This window comes from Cuculus canorus, chromosome W (genome assembly GCF_017976375.1).
Source record: "Cuculus canorus isolate bCucCan1 chromosome W, bCucCan1.pri, whole genome shotgun sequence".
NCBI lineage: Eukaryota > Metazoa > Chordata > Aves > Cuculiformes > Cuculidae > Cuculus > Cuculus canorus.
This window is the reverse complement of record NC_071440.1, coordinates 5,804,376-5,825,463: the sequence shown is the minus strand read 5'-3', so window position 1 is coordinate 5,825,463 and position 21,088 is coordinate 5,804,376. Positions and strand designations below refer to the sequence as shown.

The 21,088-nt window shown below is 43.0% G+C and overlaps 1 protein-coding gene across 1 annotated transcript in view; it reads left to right on the top strand.

Moving 5' to 3' along the window:
- The window catches only part of LOC128850250 (homer protein homolog 1-like), a 94,020-nt gene that overhangs the window by 54,700 nt on the left and 18,232 nt on the right, over window positions 1-21,088 (top strand). The window contains exon 5 of the mRNA XM_054053247.1: window positions 17,882-18,038. Coding sequence (XP_053909222.1) covers window positions 17,882-18,038 — 157 coding nt within the window. The remainder of the gene's footprint in view (window positions 1-17,881; window positions 18,039-21,088) is intronic.

The window sequence follows — 21,088 nt, the reverse complement described above, 5'->3', positions numbered from 1 at the left end:
GTTTCACTTGGTAGTGGAGGACAGAGGAGTGGATTAGTGGCATTCAGTGGAGATCTTACATCGGAAAGAGGTGGGGCAGAGGATTGTACTACAGTTAATTGTTCACCTTACCTTGTGGCTCAGATTCACCCGCAAGTTCAGCAGGCATCTTATAAGTCCTGTCTGTAGTTGGATATGATTGTTTCTTAACAGCTTCCTCATCCTCAGAATCACTCCACAATGGTGATTGCTTTTTTATTTTCCTTGAAGTCCTTTTAGAAGTCACCTGTAAGTCCTTTTAGAAGTCGCCTGTAAGTCCTTCAATACTGGACCAGGAGGGTCAGGATTATTTAAGGCACTAGCCTCTGCTAGATCTTGTTGTGCCTTTAAATCTTTCAGTGTTTCATATAGCAATCGCCATGTTGTTAACACACAAGAAGCATTTAAATCTCCCTTTGTGGCATGTTCAAACAGTAATTCACCAGCCTCCTTCCAAGTCCCAATGTCAAAAACACGCGATGATTCCACGGGCACACTTGCTCCTTAACCATGCTAATAAAAATTCTAAATTTTTTCTTCATATTTAATTCCTCGTTTCTTCAAAATATGTTTTAACATCTTTACCATAGTTTTCTCCTCTGTCAACACATTTGAACCCATTCTTTTTTCTATCACATTTCTCAGTTGCTCACCTGAATCTCGTGGAACAGGCAATTAATAGCCCCGGGTCTTTTGTCCGCTCGGTCCAGCCAGCAAGATGATCGTTCAGCTGAGACATCTCCTCCGGAACGCTACCCTCTTCTGTGAGTGGCGCCTTTAATTCCCAGGTCACACACCAGGGTCACCATTTGAGGGGATTGAAGATAACAGACTCCGAGTGCAAATCGAAGACCCTTTATTAATCAGAAGGCTAAGCTTTATATATGTTTTCCTAACTGTCCACATGCTCAAGCTTACAGTCTTATTGGTTAATTGCTAGTGTTCACATGCCTATTCTAAACACTTAATTGATTAACTGACTCTGTGCATGTTTACATGCTCTTCTGCATTGTCATCATAACTTGTATTTTCTTAAGCCTTGTTTTCTTTCTTCTACTCCGGGTGTGCTACCAATTCTTCTCACTGCTCCCTCCAACTCTCTCTTATCTCGCCGTTCAAGGTCCTTTAAAAACATCGTGGCCTCCAGCTTCTAAGAATGTTTCCACAGGCAACTACCTACCTGTCAGCCAATTTAGCTAGGTACAATCCCCCTTGCATTCCACTAACTCTCAGGGATTAGCCTGGAGTGCTGGAGGTGGCTGAAATTGCACCTGGAGTGATGCCCAATTAAACAAGTATGGTCTCAATAATGCAGCACAGTAGAATCGGGGTGTTTTTCCCTTTTTAAAACACAATGGACACAACGTCCGCTAATCTAGAGAGACAGGAAAATGGGTACGGAAAAGGACTGGATTACTTATCCTTTAAAACCACCCTCAGATAGACTCACAATGATCAGTTGTGACAAAGTCTATCCAGTAAATATCAAGCAACTACCCCTGCAGGAAGATGTGCCTAAAATATAAAATACTGTGCTACTAATTACATTGCCCTGCTCACTGTGCCATTTTTTCTATCACACACCGAGAGAGACAGAGTAGGATCCAGAACTGCATTTAAACAATTAGTTTATTACGTATAATGTTACAATTCTAAGTCAAGAATATAAGCTTAAGTCTAGACCAATATTAGCATCCTATAAGGATTTGTGAGGGACTATACGACCTCTCTGGAGTTCAGTGATAAGGTCTTTTTACATGTTTCCACGAGGTTGCTGCAGGTGAAGTTTTGCAAATGCTCTGGTGCTTGGAGGGATTGGATCCATGATGTTATGTTGATGTTGGTGGGGGTCTCAGACCAGCTAAGAGGGAGCTCCAGTTATGACCTGCTCCTTTCATCCTCTTATAGTCCCTTCTGGAGTGATAACATCTAGGGTATCAGTCAGCCCAGCTCCTTATTTTCTTTACCTTTGGTCAGTGGCGCTGCTGGTGAGGGACACAGTGGGTTGCTTTGGCCCCCCTGCCGGTGCAACCTCCACCAATGTGTAGGGATCCGAAAAACTCCAGAGTCATACATCAAGCCATTTCCAACACACAAAACTCACGGTTTCCATATACATAAGTCATCCAAGAACAACATATATTGGTTTCTATTCATAAATCTAATTAATACTTCTGTTTTCATGATCATCTCTGATTCTTTGTTCTGTGGCTATGATGTAACTCTGCATACCTGCATTGAAATGCGGGAGGGGGTGACCAGGGGCCAGTCTGGTCATCCTGATAGGCAAACGAGTGGCGGAGACATAATGGCTAGCTCATTCTCCCTGACTCATCCTTGCTGCACACATGGGCTTTGATGTGGCTGCTGATGTGGAGTGGCCACCAGACCTTCGTCTCGCTCCTCTCCACACTATGGCTCAGCAAAGCAGGAGCTCTCTTCAGCAACTTCAAGGCAGGGAGGGATATGCCAGGTAACAACAGTAGACATGGGGAAAGTAATGGATGTGATCCATTTGGACTTATGTAAAGCCTTCGACATGGTCTCCTACAACATCCTTCTCTCTAAACTGGAAAGATATGGATTTGATGGGTGGACTGTTTGGTGGGTAAGAAATTGGTTGGATGGTCTTATTCAGAGAGTAGTGGTCAATGGCTCGAAGTCCAGATGGAGATCTGTGACAAGTGAGCACCCCCAGGCTTTCTTACTAGGGATGGGACATGCTTGTCTCCTAGGGGGAATAAAGTCCTTACTAAAAATCTAGCTAGGCTCTTAAAAAGAGCTTTAAACTAGATGTGAAGGAGGAGGGTGATGAGACCAGGCTAGTCAGGAGTGAGCCTGGAAGTGGGACTCCAGTAACTGAGAGATGGTGTGCTGGAGAGGACCACCAGTACATCACCTCAGAGCAAGTGGGGGCGATTATACCTGGGGACAGTAAGGATGAAACTGGCACTGTGGTGTTAGTTATTCCAAGGACCAGTCAATTTGGAATGAACTCTATTCCCTTTATGAGGGCTGAAGGTTTGCCAGCCCAGCTGAAGTGCATTTACATCAATGCACGCAGCATGGGCAATAAGAAGGAGGAGTTGGAAGCTGTTGTAGGGCAAGGTGACTACGATGTCATTGCCATCACGGAAACACGGTAGGATGACTCATATAACTGGAGTGCAGCCATGGGGGGGTATTAAACTCTTCAGGCGGGACAGGAAGGGTAGGAGACGAAGCGGGGTAGCCCTCTATGTTAGAGAGTGCTTTGACACCCTTGAGGTCAATTACGGTGAGGAAGGGACTGAGTGCCTGTGGGTTAAAATCAGAGGAGCCCACAAGAAGGCAGATATTGTGATGGGAGTCTGTTACAGACCACTCAGCCAAGAAGAAGCAGCTGATGAGCTCTTCTATAAACAGCTGGGGATAGTCTCTAGATCGCTACCTCTTGTCCTTGTGGGAGACTTCAATCTTCCTGATATCTGCTGGGAGTACAATACAGCAGAAAGGAAGCAGTCTAGGAGGTTCCTGGAGTGTGTGGAAGACAACTTCCTCACACAACTGGTGAGTGAGCCGACAAGGGAGTGTGCCCTCCTGGACCTGCTGTTTGTGAACAGAGAAGGCCTTGTGGGGGATGTGACGATTGGAGGACGCCTGGGACTAAGCGATCATGAGATGACAGGGTTTTCAGTTCTAGGTGAGATGAAGAAGGGGATTAGCAAAACAGTCACATTAAACTTCCAGAGGGCAGATTTTGGACTGTTCAGAAGGCTGGTTGGCAAAGTCCCATGGGAGAGAGTCCTTCAGGGCAAGGGAGCCCACGAGGGCTGGGCACTCTTCGAAAATGAAATCTTAACAGCTCAGGAGCAAGCCATCCCTGTGTTCCGGAAAAGGAGCTGGTGGGGGAAAAAAACCAGCTTGGTTGAGTAGGGAGTTCTTGAGAGACATCAAAAAGAAGAGGAATGTCTATGAGCTTTGGAAGAAGGGACAGGCGTCTTGGGTGGACTACAGGGAGGAAGTGAGATTATGCAGGGAAAAAATCAGGAGGGCTAAGGCCCAACTAGAAATCAAATTGGCCAAGTCTGTGAAAGATAATAAAAAATCTTTCTATAAATACATTAACAAGAAAAGGAGGACTAGGGAGAATATTCAGTCCCTATTGGATGCAGAAGGAACAACAGCGACAGGGGATGAGGACAAGGCTGAGGTACTTTATGCCTCCTTTGCCTCAGTCTTTAATAGTAAGGGAAGTTGTTCCCCCTGTGGACAAGCCCAGGAATTAGAGGAGCAGAATGAGGCTCCCATGATCCGAGAGGAGGCGGTCAGAGACTTGCTTGCCCAGCTAGACACCCACAAATCTATGGGGCAGGATGGGATCCATCCAAGAGTATTGAAGGAGCTGGCGGATGTCCTTTCCAAACCCCTTTCCATCATCTTCCTGTGGTCCTGGCTGACTGGGGAAGTTCCACTGGACTGGAGGCTGTCTGATGTTGTGCCCATCAACAAGAAGGGGTGCAGGGAGGATCCAGGGAACTCCAGGCCTGTCAGTCTGACCTCAGTGTCCGAGAAAGTCATGGAACAGGTGATCTTGAGTGCTATCATGAAGCACATGCAAGAGAACCGGGTGATCAGGCCCAGCCAACACGAGTTCATGAAAGGCAGGTCTTGCCAGACTAACCTGATCGCCTTCTATGACAAAGTGACTTGATGACTGGATGAGGGAAAGGCTGTGGATGTAGTCTTCTTGGACTTCAGTAAAGCCTTTGACACAGTTTCTCACAGCATTCTTCTTCAGAAACTGTCTGCCTCTGGCCTGGACAGGCGCACACTCTCCTGGGTGGAAAACTGGTTGGATGGTCAGGCCCAGAGAGTGGTGGCAAATGGAGTTAACTCCAGCTGGAGGCCAGTTACAAGTGGGGTTCCTCAGGGCTCGGTACTGGGTCCAGCCCTGTACAATGTCTTTATCAATGACCTGGTTGAAGGCATTGACTGCACCCTTAGCACGTTTGTGGATGACACTAAGCTGGGTGGAAGCGTGGATCTGATGGAGGGTAGGGAGGCTCTGCAAAGGGATCTGAACAGGCTGGACCGCTGGGCTGAGACCAATGGCATGAGGTTTAACAAGGCCAAATGCCGGGTCCTGCGCTTGGGGCACAAAAACCCTATGCAGTGCTACACACTAGGAGAAGTCTGGCTAGAAAGCTGCCTGGAGGAGAAGGACCTGGGGGTGTTGGTTGACAGCTGACTGAACATGAGCCAGCAGTGTGCCCAGGTGGCCAAGAAGGCCGATGGCATCTTGGCTTGTATTAGAAAAGGCGTGACCAGCAGGTCCAGGGAGGTTATTCTGCCTCTGTACTCGGCACTGGTGAGACCGCACCTTGTTCAGTTCTGGGCCCCTCACCACAAGAAGGATGTTGAGGCTCTGGAGCGTGTCCAGAGAAGAGCAACAAAGCTGGTGAGGGGGCTGGAGAACAAATCTTATGAGGAGTGGCTGAGAGAGCTGGGGTTGTTTAGCCTGGAGAAGAGGAGGCTGAGGGGAGACCTTATTGCTCTCTACAACTACCTGAAAGGAGGTTGTGGAGAGGAGGGAGCTGGCCTCTTCTCCCAAGTGACAGGGGACAGGACAAGGGGGAATGGCCTCAAGCTGCGCCAGGGGAGGTTCAGGCTGGACATCAGGAAAAATATTCTTCACAGAAAGAGTCATCGGGCACTGGAATAGACTGCCCAGGGAGGTGATTGAGTCACCTCCCCTGGAGGTGTTTAAGGAATGGGTGGATGGGGTGCTGAGGGGCATCGTTTACGGAGTGTTGGGAATGGTTGGACTCAATGATCCAGTGAGACCTTTCCAACCTAGTGATTCTATGATTCTATGATTCTAATGGGACCAATGCTGTTTAATATCTTCATTAATGATATAGACAGTGAGATCAAATGTGCCCTCAGCACATCTGCAGATGACACCAAGCTGAGTTGCTACACTGGAAGGACAGGATGCCATCCAGAGGGACCCGAACAAGCTGGAGAAGTGGGCCTGTGTGAATCTCGTGAGGTTCAACAAGGCCAAGCGCAAGGTCCTACACCTGGGTCAGGGCAATCCTCATTTTCAGTACAGGATGGGGGATGATGTGATTGGGAGCAGCCCTATAGAGAAGAACTTGGGGGTGCTGGTTGATGAGAAGCTCAACATGAGCTGGCAATGTGCACTCACAGCCCAGAAGGCCAACCGTATCCTTGGCTGCATCAAAAGAAGCGTGGCCAGCAGGTCGAGGGAAGTGATTCTGCCCCTCTACTTCCCTCTAGTGAGACCCCACCTAGAGTCCTGTGTCCATTTCTGGAATCCCCAACATAAGAAGGATGTGGAACTGTTGAAACGGGTGAGTCACCATCCCTGGAGGTATTCAAAAGATGGGTAGACGAGGTGCTCAGGGACATGGTTTAGTGGCAGGTAGGAATGGTTGGACTCGATGATCCAAGAGGTCTTTTCCAACCTGGTTGATTCTATGATTCTAATATTCTATGATTCTGTTCTGGTGCCTGTGAAATCACAGCTAGCAAAATTCACATGCAACTTCATACTCTTGGCATCCCCATTGGGTTTGTGACAAGTTCTGTAAACTGGAGGGGAGAGAAGCAGAGAGCAAAACTTTATATTCTTCTTTGAAACTGTTGCTTCAATTAAGTGTTGAATTAGGAAGAACTGATCTATAAATATTTTTTTTTAACTTTCAGCTGACCTGTGAGTCAAATCGTAGATTCATTTCAGTTCAAAAAGACCTTTAAGATCATTGAGTCCAACTGCAAATCATCTGCCCTATGCATTATTCTGAAAAGAAGCTGAAGGAAGCCTAATATCAGTTAGATTCCACAAGTCTAGACTGAGTAAATAAGAACTAGCAACCACCAGTGAATTAAGGAAAGGTGACATGTTTGGGTTTTTTCTTAAAGAAAAACTAGTGTTTTTTACAATAGAGGAGAGAGAGAAACTTACATAGGGACTGCTTCCTACAGATGTTAACCTGTAGTTCATAGAAAAAGCACCAGTATCAGAGCCTTCCCATCTATCAAAATTCTTTTTTTTCCATCCAATTAATATCTTTTTAGTAAATTTGACTCTAGGATCAACATAGTGCAAGGAATTTAGTCTTTTCTTGGATTCAGATTCACTTTAAACAAGGCAAATGTATTACTTCCATTCTCTTAAAAAGCTGAGAGAGAAAAAAACACAAGTGGCAGTATCCATTGATAAATGTTGCAACTCACTAGCAAGTTTTTTGGTCAAACCTGTGCAGTCAATCTATGGTTTAATGTGATCAAATAGTTCACGTGACTTGCTGCTTGTTTTTCAAAGTACTCCTAACAGTTCCATATATGGTTTAGTTTGGGCTTTATATGTAGGCTATTGCCTCTAAGTGATTGTATGGCTATCGCAGGAGATAAATGAAATTAATTGCATTTACCATGCTCTCACATAGCTTCTCTTCCCTTAATGGAATAAAATTATTTTGTTGCCTGCATGTAAGCTGACAGTTCATCTCTTATTCTAACTGTGTGATTAATGTATGTTGTTGTACTTACTATGATAAAGAAACTAGCAATTGTAATTGAAAACTGACTTGCACCAGTAGTCATTATTTGATATTGTAAGATAACCTAATGCACTAGCTGGGCAGAGGCCAATTAGTCGTCGGTCAGAATCTTTATTCAGCTACCTAATCACATATAAGTATTTCTGTAGGTCAATCTATAGCATGTTTTTCTGTTCCTAATAGTGGAGTTGTGAGGCCCTGCAGCTGTAATGACTGTTCTGCTAAATTCAGCATTTGCTAGGCAAGTAAGATAGGAACCAGCATTAAGGGGTCTTAGAGACCAAGATATCCTGTGGTATCAGACAGAAGGTTCAACTAAGATCTAAAATAAGCGCTTGCAAAGCTTTCATATTCGACCCCTTGTAACAGCTGCTGTCTTCAGCAGAGGCACAACACACCCCAGTTTAAGCTATGACAGTACCTAGAAATGCAGATAAAGGTTTGTGCAGAGGTTCTCCACCCCTTACATGTGGTGTATGTCAGATTTACAGGGTTGGGAGAGGTCCCTTTAGCCACCTTGCTGCTCTATATGTGGATGCAGTTGCTCAGAGAGTAGCTCTGTCTGTCTTTGCATTGCAAAGCTGAAGAATATTTCTGTGAAATTTTCCTTCCTTAAAAAGAATTCAGTTTCCAGTCTATTCCTCAGTGATAAGTTTCCGTATTGAAAGGTGGTCTGTGTTTGCATTGTGGTGGTTTCTATGGGCCCTGTGATAAATTAAGATTGTATTATGAAATATAAAACATGGATTTAGGTGGTGGATTTAAATAGAATATAGCCACTGATTTGCATTGCATAGTGGTCTGTACCATTACTCAACCTCTTTCGCTAGCTTCATCTGTCAATTCTGCAAAGTTTTTGACCCTGCCTCAATGAGCTGATGATCAAAGCATAGGACAAGAGAAGCCTAATAACAAGACTGACTGTAACATAACTGGAAATGCAAGTCTTCTGTCCACATGCTGCATGTGTGCTTTAGATGATCTAAAATCTGAGACCATGGTCAAAATGAAAGGCTAAATACAAGTGAAAGATCATATATGAAACAACTTGAAAGAGACATCTGTAATAGCTCCATAAGTATCCCTCTTCCCAAATTTGCATTTCTATCTTCTACACTGACATAGGAATTGGAAGTTCAAGCATATTATAGCTCCACGATGAGCAAAGGGGTGTGCAAAACAATATATCCTGGAGTGGAATAAACCTTCAATATTTGTAGAAAACAATACAATCGTAAAAGTCATGCTCTCACCTGCTGATTTCAGCCTTTCTCACTTTCCAGTCAGTGTATGTGGCTTTATTAGTCACCTCATTTTAAATATGATGTGCTTCAAGGGCATCCTTCATCTTTTTTGCTATGACCAAATTTGTCATTTAATCTGGGCACATTATTCCAACCTAAAGAGCTGATACAGAACTATGTTTCCCTGGGTTTATGCTGATGTAACTCCATTGAGATCATATAGATATTCCTTATCTCAAAGGGAAGAACAGATCTTTCATGCTCCATTAATGTTTCTACTTCTCTCTCCAGGGGAGCTATCTTCCTTTGCTAAAAATCCTTTTGAATACCCTGATTAAAGGTAAAGATCTCTTTGAATATTAGTTTTTCATTGGACTCACTCAAATATTTAACACAAAGCAATTTCCAGGCAATTGTCTCTTGATTATAACTTTGAGAGGGCTTATTCTTTTTTAATAAATTCTAATTTATCAAATAAGACTTCCTTTTATATCTGTCCAGTTAATCACAACTACAAATAGAAAGACAATAAGTAATAGCTAATAGGGGTATTTTTGTTTTGTTTCTTAAGTTTCCTTCTTATAAATGCTGTCATTCTTACCATAACTTTCCCTCTTTTGCTAATCTTTTACTTAAATTACTTATATTATTCATTAGGTATCATTAAATAACAAAACCCCTTCCTGTTTCCAACTTTGCTTTGAATGTTCAAGAGAGGGGGCATATGGTACTTTGGACTAACAGCAGGACAAACTCTAAAACCATCATGTTTTAATCCTTCTGTCATGATGTAATTTTACACATTTAATAGATGACCACAAGAGATGACTTTTGAAAACTCTGAAAAGGGGTGAAATTCCCCAAATGCATGTTTATAATTTCTTCTATATCAGAACAAGAAGTGAAGACCTTAACTCTCATTCTCAGCATGAATGAGAGAGGAAGCTTCTTTGGGAGGTTTTAGGAATGCCTTGAGGGATGCTGCACTCATCCTCTGTGCCAACAGAGTCATCATCTCCATCTAATAAGACAGTCACATCATTCCAATGTAGACAATATCAAGTGTAGGCTGTTGCAGAGATTTCACCCTTCCTGCATGGGACCTCAGAAGCTTATGGAGCTATCTTAAGGCACCCTTGAAAGCTTACCATCTTATTCTCATAGTGCCATTTTCATTAGTGCAGCCAGGACTGTTAAGTGTTCTCAGATCCCTGTGAAAGAACACTTTTGTGGCTTTATTTTGTATGGAGGATTTCATAAGGACCTTGTGCAGAATTCCTTTCCAAATTCACCAGACAGTTTTACATAAACCCAAACACTTGCTTTACGCTTCCAAAGAGGAGAAGCCACACTGCTACACTAGAGATCTCAGATACTACTGTAATAGAATAAATCACAGAATCATAGAATAAGGTTGGAAAAGACCTATGAGATCATCAACTCCAACCATCAGTCCAACACCACCGTGCCTACTAAACCATGTTCTGAAGTGCCATGTCTTCACATTTTTTTGACATCTCCAGGTACAGTGACTCCACCACTTCCCTGCACACCCTGCTCCAATTCTTCATCCCTCTTTCAGTGAAATAATATTTCCTAAGAGGCAATCTAAACCTCCCCTGGCACAACTTGAGGCCATTTCCTCTTGTCCTATTGCTTGTTGCTTGGGAGAAGAGACCAACGCTCACTTCACTACAGTCTACTTTCAGGTAGTTGTAAAGAACAATATGTTCTCTCCTCAGCCTCCTCTTCTCCAGGCTAAACAACCCCAGTTACAGTTCCCTCAGCCACTCCTCATAATCCCTGTGCTCCAGACCCTTCACCAGCTTCATTGCCCTTCTCTGGACATGTTCCAGCATCTCAGTGACCTTCTTGTACTGAGGGGCCCAAAACTGAATCAGTATTCAAGGTACGGTCACGGCAGTGCTGAGTATGGGGGGATGATCACTTCCCTACTCCTGCTGGCCACACCACTTTTGATACAATCCAGGATGCTGGTTGGCTTTCTGGGCCTCCTGGGCACACTGCTGCCTCATGTTCAGCCAGCTGTCGACCAGCATCCCCCGGTCCTTTTCTATCAGGCAACTTTAATATAGTTGGGGTTGGAAGGGACCTTCCATGGGCAGGGACATCCCACTAAAGTAGACTGCCCAAGACCCCATCCAACCTGGCCTTGAACACCTCCAGGGATGGGGCATCCACAACCTCCCCGGGCAATCTGTTCCAGTGCCTCACCACTCTCAAGGTGAAGAAGTTCTTCCTAATGTCCAGTCTAAATCTGCCCTTCTCCAGTTTAGACCCATTCCCCTGGTCCTATCCCCACAAGCCTTTACAAATAGCCCCTCTCCAGCTTTCCTGCAGGCACTCTTCAGGTACTGGAAGGTCACTATAAGATCTCCTCTGAGCCTTCTCTTCTCCAGGCTGAACAACCCCAACTCTCGCAGCCTGTCCTCGTAGGGAAGGTGCTCCAGACCTCTGATCATCTTTGTAGCCCTCCTCTGGGCCCGTTCAACAGTTCCACATCCTTCTTATGTTGAGGATTCCAGAACTGGACACAATACTCCAGATGAGGTCTCACAAGAGAGGAATCGAGGGGTAGAATCACCTCCTTCGACATGCTGGCCATGCTTCTTTGGATGCAGCCCAGGATACAGTTGGCCTTCTGGGCTGCAAGCACACATTGCCGGCTCATGTTGAGCTTCTCATCGACCAGCACCCCCAAGTCCTTCACAGGACTGCTCTCAATCACATCATCTCCCATCGTGTACTGAAAATGGGGATTGCTCCGACCCAGGTGCAGGACCTTACGCTTGGCCATGTTGAACTTCATGAGGTTCTCAGAGGCCCACTTCTCCAGTCTGTCCAGGTCCCTCTGGATGACATCCTGTCCTTCTGGTGCGACAACTACACCACTCGGCTTGGTGTCATCTGCAAACTTGCTGAGGGTGCACTCAATCTCTCTGTCGATATCATTGATAAAGATATTAAACAGCACTGGTCCCAGTACGGACTCCTGAGGGACACCACTTGTCACAGATCTTCATCTGGACTTTGAGCCATTGACCACTATTCTCTGAATACGATCATTCAAACAGTTTCTTATCCACCAAACAGTCCACCCATCAAATCCATCTCTCTCCAATTTAGAGAGAAGGATATTGTGGGGGACTGTGTCAAAGGCTTTACATAAGTCCAGATAGAGCACATCCATCGGTATACCCATGTCCACTGCTGTGGTTACCCCATTATAGAAAGCCACTAAGTTGGTCAGACACGACTTGCCCCTGGTGAAGCCATGCTGGCTTCCATTAATCACCTCCCTGTCATCCATGTGCTTTAGCATAGCTTCTAGGAGGATCTGTTCCATGATCTTCCCAGGCACAGAGGTGAGGCTGACAGGTCGGTAGTTCTCAGGGTCATCTTTTCTACCCTTTTTAAAAATGGGCACAATGTTACCCTTCTTCCAGTCACCAGGGACTTCTGATTGACATGACTTTTGAAATATCATGGAGAGTGACTTGGCAAACACATCTGCCAATTCCCTCAGGACTCTGGGATGCATCTTTTCAGGTCCCATAGACTTATATATGTTCAGGTTCCTCAGGTGTTCGCGAACCTGATCCTCCTCTACTGTGGGAGAAGCTACCCCTCTGGTCACCATCTTGCTGTCCCATGACCCAGGAGGGGTGAGGAGAGCAGTTATCAGTGAAGACTGAGGCAAAAAAGTTGTTGAGTACCTCAACCTTTTCCTCATCTGTTGATACATGATCCTCATTTCCAACCATCAGTGGGGGTACCTTCTCTTTGATCTTCCTCCTTTGTTGATGTACCTGTAAAAGCCCTTCTTGTTGATCTATATTTCCCTTGCCAAGTTCAGCTCCAGCTGTGCCTTGGCCTTCCTGACTTCATCCCTACACAACCGGGCAGCGTCTCTATACACGTCCCAGGTTCCCTGTCCCTGCTTGCACTGCCTGTGTAGTTCCTTCTATTTTAGTTTAACCAGCACGTCTCGACCTGCCCTTCATGAACCCGTGCTGTCTGGGCCTGATGCCCTGATTGTCCTGCACATGCCTGGTGAGTGCACTCAAGATGAACTGCTCCATAATCTTTCCTGGTAGCAAGGTCAGACTGACAGGCCTGTAGTTCCCCAGATCCTCCTTTCAGCCTTTCTTGTAGATGGGCTTCACATTGGCAAGCCTCCAGTCATCTGGGACCTCTCCTGTTGACCAGGACTACTGATTAATGATGGAGAGTGGCTTGGCAAGCTCCTCTACCAGCTCCCTCAGTACTCTTGGGTGGGTCCCATCCTGCCCTGTAGACTTGTGAGTGTCCAGGTGGCATAGCAGGTTATTGACTATTTCTTCTGGATTATGGGGGTTTATCCTAATTTCCATATCCATCTTCCAACTCAGGGGCTGAATGCCCTGGGGATAACTGGTCTGACTATTAAAGACTGAGGCAAAGAAGGCATTAAGCATCTCAGCCTTTTCCTCATCCTCAGTGGCAATGTTTCCATAGTGGCAATGCTTCCATTAATATCCAGTAAAGGATGGATATTCTCCTTGGCTCTCTTTTTGTTGCTGATGTATTTGTAAAAACATTGTTTGCTGTCTCTTACAACAGTGGCCAGATTGAATTCAAGCTGGGCTTTTGCCTTTCTGACTTTCTCCCTGCTTGACCTAATCAGATCCCTGTACACTTCCTGAGTTGTCTGCCCCTTCTTCCAAAAGTGGTAAACTCTCCTTTCTTCCCTGAGTTGCAGCCAAAGCTCTCTGTTCAGAGTCTTTCCCAATGGTTCATCTTGCAGTGCATGGGGACAGCCTGCTCCTGTGCCTTTATGATTTCCTTCTTGAAAACACTTCCTTCTTAAATTAATTCACAATCTCCCTTTGCTTCCTTAAGCATGATGAGCTGCTCTGTAAAGCTCACCAGCAAGGCTGTCAGAAAGGATCACTCTGCTGCCAGCACAGCTAATGCATTGCTTCCAGCTGGTTGACATAACTCTCATGCTGATTGGTAATGCTCACTCCACCAGATTCTTGGTCTGCTTCCAATGCATGCCACTACTGATAATCTGCACAGCAACTACAGGGACTCTGCTCTATTCATATTTGTTGAGTCTTATGGATTTTGTTACTATACCAGATGTCAAATTTTGTAGTGAAAGTGCTCCATTCTCTATTCAACTGAATTCTTCCTCATTTCTGCTATCCCAAAACAGCACTGCCTACCATACATCTGCAGTGCAGATAGCAGTGATGCCTTAAGAATTTACATGCTCTAGAGGAACTAGTTCTTTGAAACCATGACTACAGTAGAGTAAGAAATCCCATTTTAAATTAGTTCATTTTAAGCAATGAATCCAATATTAAATCCCATAAAATATTAATAAAGCATAATTCTACACATACATACATTCTTTCTATAAATCTGAAATAAAGCTAAACCATGTTTTATAATGTTGACACTGCATACAACTCAGCAAACAATGAATAAGTCATACTGATTCAAAAAGCAGAAAATATCTCTTGATTTGACTGCTTTTGTTATTTTGTTTCATGAAGGCATCTCTTGAAATAACTTCATTCTGAATGCAACTCATTAATGTGTGCTTTCCTTAAATGAGCTACTTTGCAGGGAAAGATAATCATGCATTTATAGCCTCTGGCACTCTATTCAGGTCATAGATGGACAGATAGCAAAGATATTCCTCAGTGACTTCCTGGAGTTATAACTAATCCCCAATGAGAATGGAGATGGGCTTGATGTTAATTGTTCAGAATGCCTAAAAATGTGGAAGACCATTGACTCATACTTGAATTTTCACGGAGTGTCACAGTTACGCCATACGATACCAGTCAGCAGTTGTTCTAGGAGTGTTTTGTGGTAGTGATCAAATTATTGGATGCCATAGATGTTCAATATCTGACTTCGAATCCTTTGTCTTGATGATGGAACACCATGTGGTGTTCTGACTGTGGACATGTCTGATGTTACATATGTACCAGATACCTTTGCCTGCACCAAGCATCAGAGATTCAGGGAGAGTTTTGAGCTTTTACTTGCTAACAAGCACTTACAATCTCGTGAACAGTTGTTATTGTGAAGATAGTTTTACATGAAATAAGTATGACCTAAATCTCTGTTATGGAAGTATTTTTTTTGTATTGCATGATCAGTTGAGCCAATAAAACTCATATTTTGCTGTTATCCATTAAAGACCCATTCTTCCTCTTGTATTTGGCACTAATGTAGTGATGTTTTCAAAACAGCTTGTTATCTTATTTTCAGATGTTCAGAAGTTTCACAAGGGAAATGATCAGGCTTTATCCTCTCTTATGACAGTTTGTAAAGTTTGGTGGAGCTTTTAATGCCTTTGTGTGCCAGGCAGCCAGTGATGTTGATTCATATAGGGCTGAAGAATTAACTTTTAAAATTGTGACACTGCCAGCAAAGGGATGGACGGCTTTCAGAATAAAGGAAAACCAAATAGTGCACATGTTAAATTCTTGCACCGCAAGGCTACAAATGCTTGTGCCTGTTTCCCCCAAAGTATACATACAGCTCTGCTCTTTGTGCCACAGTGTAAAACTGAAAGGCGTTCTGGCAGAAGTTACATTACATTTTAGATTGGTTTTTACCACTGAATAAGTGTTCATATGTCATGATTCCTAGAGCAAATAATCTCAGAACACATGAAGAATGATTTGGTTTGAGTTAGATATTTACAACTGTTAAAACAACCTGATAGAGCTGTGCATGTATTTCCTATGACACAATCTAATACTTTGAGGGAATCAATTCCTTTTAGCAAAAAACCTTTCAAGCAGGAATTAAGTAAAAGGATTTAGAGAGAAAGAGTACATGTAGTCCTCCTGTACCTATCCTGACGGAGTGAAGTGCAGCTGTTTCATGATCAAAATTTTGACCATGGGCTCTAGCAGTTGTTAGGAGCTCCACACGTGGACTTTCAGCTTCTATACCTGTGTGTTCTTCATGGCTTATAAATTTGCCTTGTGGGTATATCAATTATTACATTGAAAAAAAAATCCATTCGCTACCCTTTTTGCCTCTTAAATTAGGATATTAAGTGACCAATAGTTTTCATTTTGTAACTGTCCTGGATACAAAGCTTTTTATCTGCTGCGTTATATCAATATCAAATATTTCTTCTGTAAGGAAAAATGAGTAGTAAGGCATGTTTTGTTGACATATATATGTCATGCGCATATAGTTAGCTCCTGCCATAGCAAGACTACTAAATGGGATCTCTCACTTACATGAAATTGCTGGTGTGGATATTTGTTTGCTAGATCAGAACATCAAGGAGGAAATTTGAACATGATAATGAACTAGATTTTTTTTTTAGCATGTTTTTAAATGGAATATTTTGATCTGCTGTGATACTATAAATGAAAAGTAAATCTGATCAGAGAAACAGAAGGGTAGACATTGTTACAAAAATTAATTCTCATCTTATGTGAGTCAGTGTTCCTTGATGAAATAGGATTATCATTATTTTAGTTTAATCATTTAAGATTTAAAATTTCCAGTGGTGAACTTCTAATTAGTTGAATAAATCATTAAATGATAGAGCAATTTGAAAGAACCTGTATTCTTCTTCTGAAGAAACTTGTATTCCTGTTCAAGGAGACGAAGTGGTGTATTTGGAAGGAAACAGTGGGGCATGGAAGAATTAGACATCGCATTTTAGTGAAACAGTAGATGTGATCTGAATTGATAATGAATGTTCCTCAGTGATTAGCTTTGAACAGCTAAGGAACTTTTATAGGAATCATGTTTTTGAAATATGATTTTATGGGATGGGCTGTGTATATGCATGAAGTGGATGAAAGAAACTTGGTTGGCAAAATGTTTAATTGTTCATATTTACAAAGTTCATATAAACCTATAAACTTAAATGCAAAGTCATAAAAATTATTTATAATTAAAATAAGCATGATAAAATATATTTATTATAAAAAATGATTATATTGTTCTAATTACTTGTAATTCACTATAAACCTATATACAAAATAATTTTGGCCAGAGTTACAGAACATTTATTTTCAATGATGCCTTTAACAGTAAGCAAAGCAGACAAAATTATTTATTTTCAATATGTATTTTCTATATAGGTGTGCACCTCACATGCTGTTGATGTTACACAAATAAATATTGATTAACTATTTGCATACTAATACATTCACCTGATGTGTCTGAGATATTTTTTCCTAGCATACTGAGTGCAAGGATAGGGTCTGTGGATGATGGCAGACTAATTGTGAAAAATAAAGCCCCATGTTTTCTCAGGGAATGTAGGCAAGGTTTGTTCCTCCATAGGCTACTTCAAGAGACCCCAATATCAGCTTCCTCTTTGCAATAAAGCAATAATATCTTTATGCTCCTTGATCTTTGGTCTCTGCTGATATTACTGAAGAAAGGCACATTACACACATAATGGTGTTGAAATTCAAGACTTGAATTTTAAAGTAGAAATTAAATACAGTATTTAATAAAGAAAGTATATTTCAGGCATAGAAGATTTGCATTAAGACAGCTAAGCTGTAATTCCAAAGCACTACATTAGCTCTCTTTAATCAAGTAGGTGACAAATCTTTTTTTACAATATATTTCATAAAGTAGTAGATTAAAAAAAGCACTTACTCTCAATATGTGTATACTAAAATGATGACTAATCATATACACATTCTAGAATTACATGCTGTTGCTTTTTGGAAGCTGATGTGGATTTCATCTTCCTTAATATTTTATTTTTAAAAAGTACCCTGTTGAACTGGGAGGGTAGAGATTGTTTTCAAATAATGATATATCTATATTTTAAAAATCTGTTGATGAATAGCTTCTGAATTTAAAGTTTTGATTATTTGAGCACTTGGATTCTCATTTGGACATTCAGTCATAGGATTTTTGCATAATTCTATTTTTTACATAATTCTGTATATTTAAAAAAAATAAGACATCTTAAGGAAAAAAAGAGAAAGAAGAGATTTGAGGGCTCTGACCATTTTCATTCTGTCTGTGCAGTTTGTCAATCAGCAAGCACTGGGAGGCAGAACTGGCCATACTCAAGGGTAATAATGCTAAGCTCACAGCAGCCCTGCTAGAGTCCACTGCCAATGTAAAACAATGGAAGCAACAACTTGCTGCATATCAGGAGGAAGCAGAACGTCTTCATAAGCGGGTAAGTCAAGACAAATGGCCAAGATCCTTGAACTGAAAGTACTGGTGACTGTATTCAGTCATTCTGAAGTAAAATAAGCTTATTGTTTGGGCTTTAGGTTAATCTTTGAGAAATAAATTAATGATTACTTTAAAGAATACAACTTTCCTCAGCTGGGAAATTCTTTTGTAGCAGGTCCTTTCCTGCAGCAGGTTTTGTTGCAGGAAGAATTAGCTAACCTGTGATACTTAGGACATGTCTGCCAGCTTTCATTCTTCATTTGCTGCCAACTGCATCACATCCGTTTCAGGACCTTCTCCATAGCAATACACTTCAGGTCCCTCTTGCATTTAAGCTCATAAATATTTGACATCAGATCTGTAAGTTAAAGGAACCCTATTGTAGTTTCCACATATAACAAAGAACAACAGCTTCCTTCAATCCTTGCACCTAAAGAAAACTGAACGTAGAATCAAGCTCATTTTACACAGTTAGACATCTACCTATGCTTTCATACAGGAGGGGCATGGTCCTGTTCCCTTCACTGCAAATTTTGTTTGCAGAGGTCATTTGGCAAACCAGAAATTAGAGCACAATGGGGGCAGAAATGTCAACATTTGAGAGAGAAATAAAGAGTATGCTAGGTTGAAGGCTGCATTATGAAAACAAGTATATAGTATTTTTATTTCTCTTCTCTTTTCACATGTGATTGTCTATATCGTATAATGTAATCATCTTTATTCATTTGAATTTATCATCACAGATTAAGACATACTTTTGTACAATATAAAGTGAAGGCAAGATTAGCATATGTTTGGAGGGAAGAGATCTTTGATGGAGCTATATTAGCTTAGTTCATATCAGTTAATACAGAAAAATATCATAGAATCATAGAATAATTTGGGTTGGAAGGGACCTTAAAGATCATCTAGTTCCAACCCCCCTACCATAGGCAGGGACACATCCCACTAGATCAGGCTGCCCAAGGCCCCATCCAACCTGGCCTTGAACACCTCCAGCATCCACAACTTCCCTGGGAAACCTGTTCCAGTGCTTCACCACTCTCATAGTGAAAAAATTCCTCCTTATGTCTAGCCTAAATCTGCCCCTCTCCAGTTTATACCCATTACCCCTAGTCTTATCACTACAAGCCTTGGTAGAAAAGTCCCTCTCCAGCTTTCCTGTGGGCCCCCTTCAGGTACTGGAAGGTCGCTATAACATCTCCTCTGAGCCTTCTCTTCTCCAGGCTGAACAACCCCAACTCTCTCAGCCTGTCCTCGTAGGGAAGATGCTCCAGACCTCTGATCATCTTTGTAGCCCTCCTCTGGATCCATTCCAACAGTTCCATATCCTTCTTATGTTGATGATTCCAGAACTAGACAAAGTACTCCAGATGAGGTCTCACAAGAGAAGAATAGAGAGGCAGAATCACCTCTCTCGACCTGATGGCCACGCTTCTTTGGATGCAGTCCAGGATACGGTTGGCCTTCTGGGCTGTGAGTGCACATTGCCAGCTAATGTTGAGCTTCTCATCAATCAGCACCCCCAAGTTCTTCTCCACAGGGCTGCTCTCAATCACACCATCCCTCATCCTGTACTGAAACTGGGGATTGCCCCAACCCATGTGTAGGACCTTACACTTGGCCTTGTTGAACCTCATGAGATTCACACAGGCCCACTTCCCCAGCTTGTCCAGGTCTCTCTGGATGGCATCCTGTCCTTCTGGTGTGGAAACTCAGCTTGGTGTCATCTGCAGACTTGCTGAGGGTGCACTCAATCTCACTGTCAGTATCATTGATGAAGATATTAAACAGCATTGGTCCCAGTACGGACCCCTGAAGGGCACCACTTGTCACGGATCTTCATCTGGACATCAAGCATTTGACCACTACTCTCTGAATAAGACCATCCAACCAATTTCTTATCCACCAGTCCACCCACCAAATCCATCTCTCCAATTTAGAGAGAAGGATGTTGTAGGAGACCATGTCAAAGGCTTTACATAAGTCCAGATAGATGACATCCATTGCTTTTCCTGTGTCCACCGCTGTGATTACCTCATCATAGAAAATCACTAGGTTGGTCAGGCAGGACTTGTCCCTGGTGAAGGCATGCTGGCTGTCTTGAATCACCTCCCTGTCTTCTATGGGCCTTTGCATAGCTTCTAGGAGGATCTGTTCCATGATCTTCCCAGGCACAGAGGTGAGGCTGACAGGTTGGTAGTTCCCAGTGTCCTCCTTTCTACCCTTTTTTAAAATGGGCACAATGTTACCCTTCTTCCAGTCACCAGGGACTTCTCCTGACTGCCATGACTTTTCAAATATCATGGAGAGTGGCTTGGCAACCACATCAGCCAATTCCCTCAGGACTCTGGGATGCATCTCATCCGGTCCCATAGACTTGTAGATGTTCATGTTCCTCAGGTGGTCATGAACCTGATCTTCCCCTACAGTGGGAGGGGCTTTACACTCCTGTTCCCCATCTTGTTGTCTGTTGATCCAGGAGGCATGAGGAGAGTGATTGTCAGTGAAGACTGAGGCAAACAAGTTGTTGAGTACCTCAGCCGTTTCCTCATCTGTTGATAAGAGGTCAGCATTTTCATTCATCAGTGGGGATACGCTCTCTTTAATCTTCTTTTTCTGGCTGACTTACCTGCAGAAGCCCTTCTTGTTATTCTTCACTTCCCTTGCCAAGTTCAGCTTCATCTGCACCTTGGCCTTCCTGACCCCATCCCTACACAACCAAGCAGCGCTCCTATCCTCTTCCCAGGTTCCCTGTTCCTGCTTGCACTGCCTGTGCAGTTGCCTCTTGCTCTTCAGTTTAACCATCAGGTCTCGACTCAGCCACGCTGGTCTCTTCCCTTCCCTGCCCAATTTCTTACATGTGGGGACTGAGAAGTCTTGAGCTTTATGGAAAGTATCCCTAAATATTTGCCAGCTCTGTTCTGCTCCCTCGTCCCTCAGGATCGTGTTCCAAGGAGTTCTACTGACTCACTCCTTGAAGAGCTGGAAGTCTGCTTTCCTGAAATTTAGGGTCTTGACCACACTCCTCACCTGTCCCATATCCCTCAG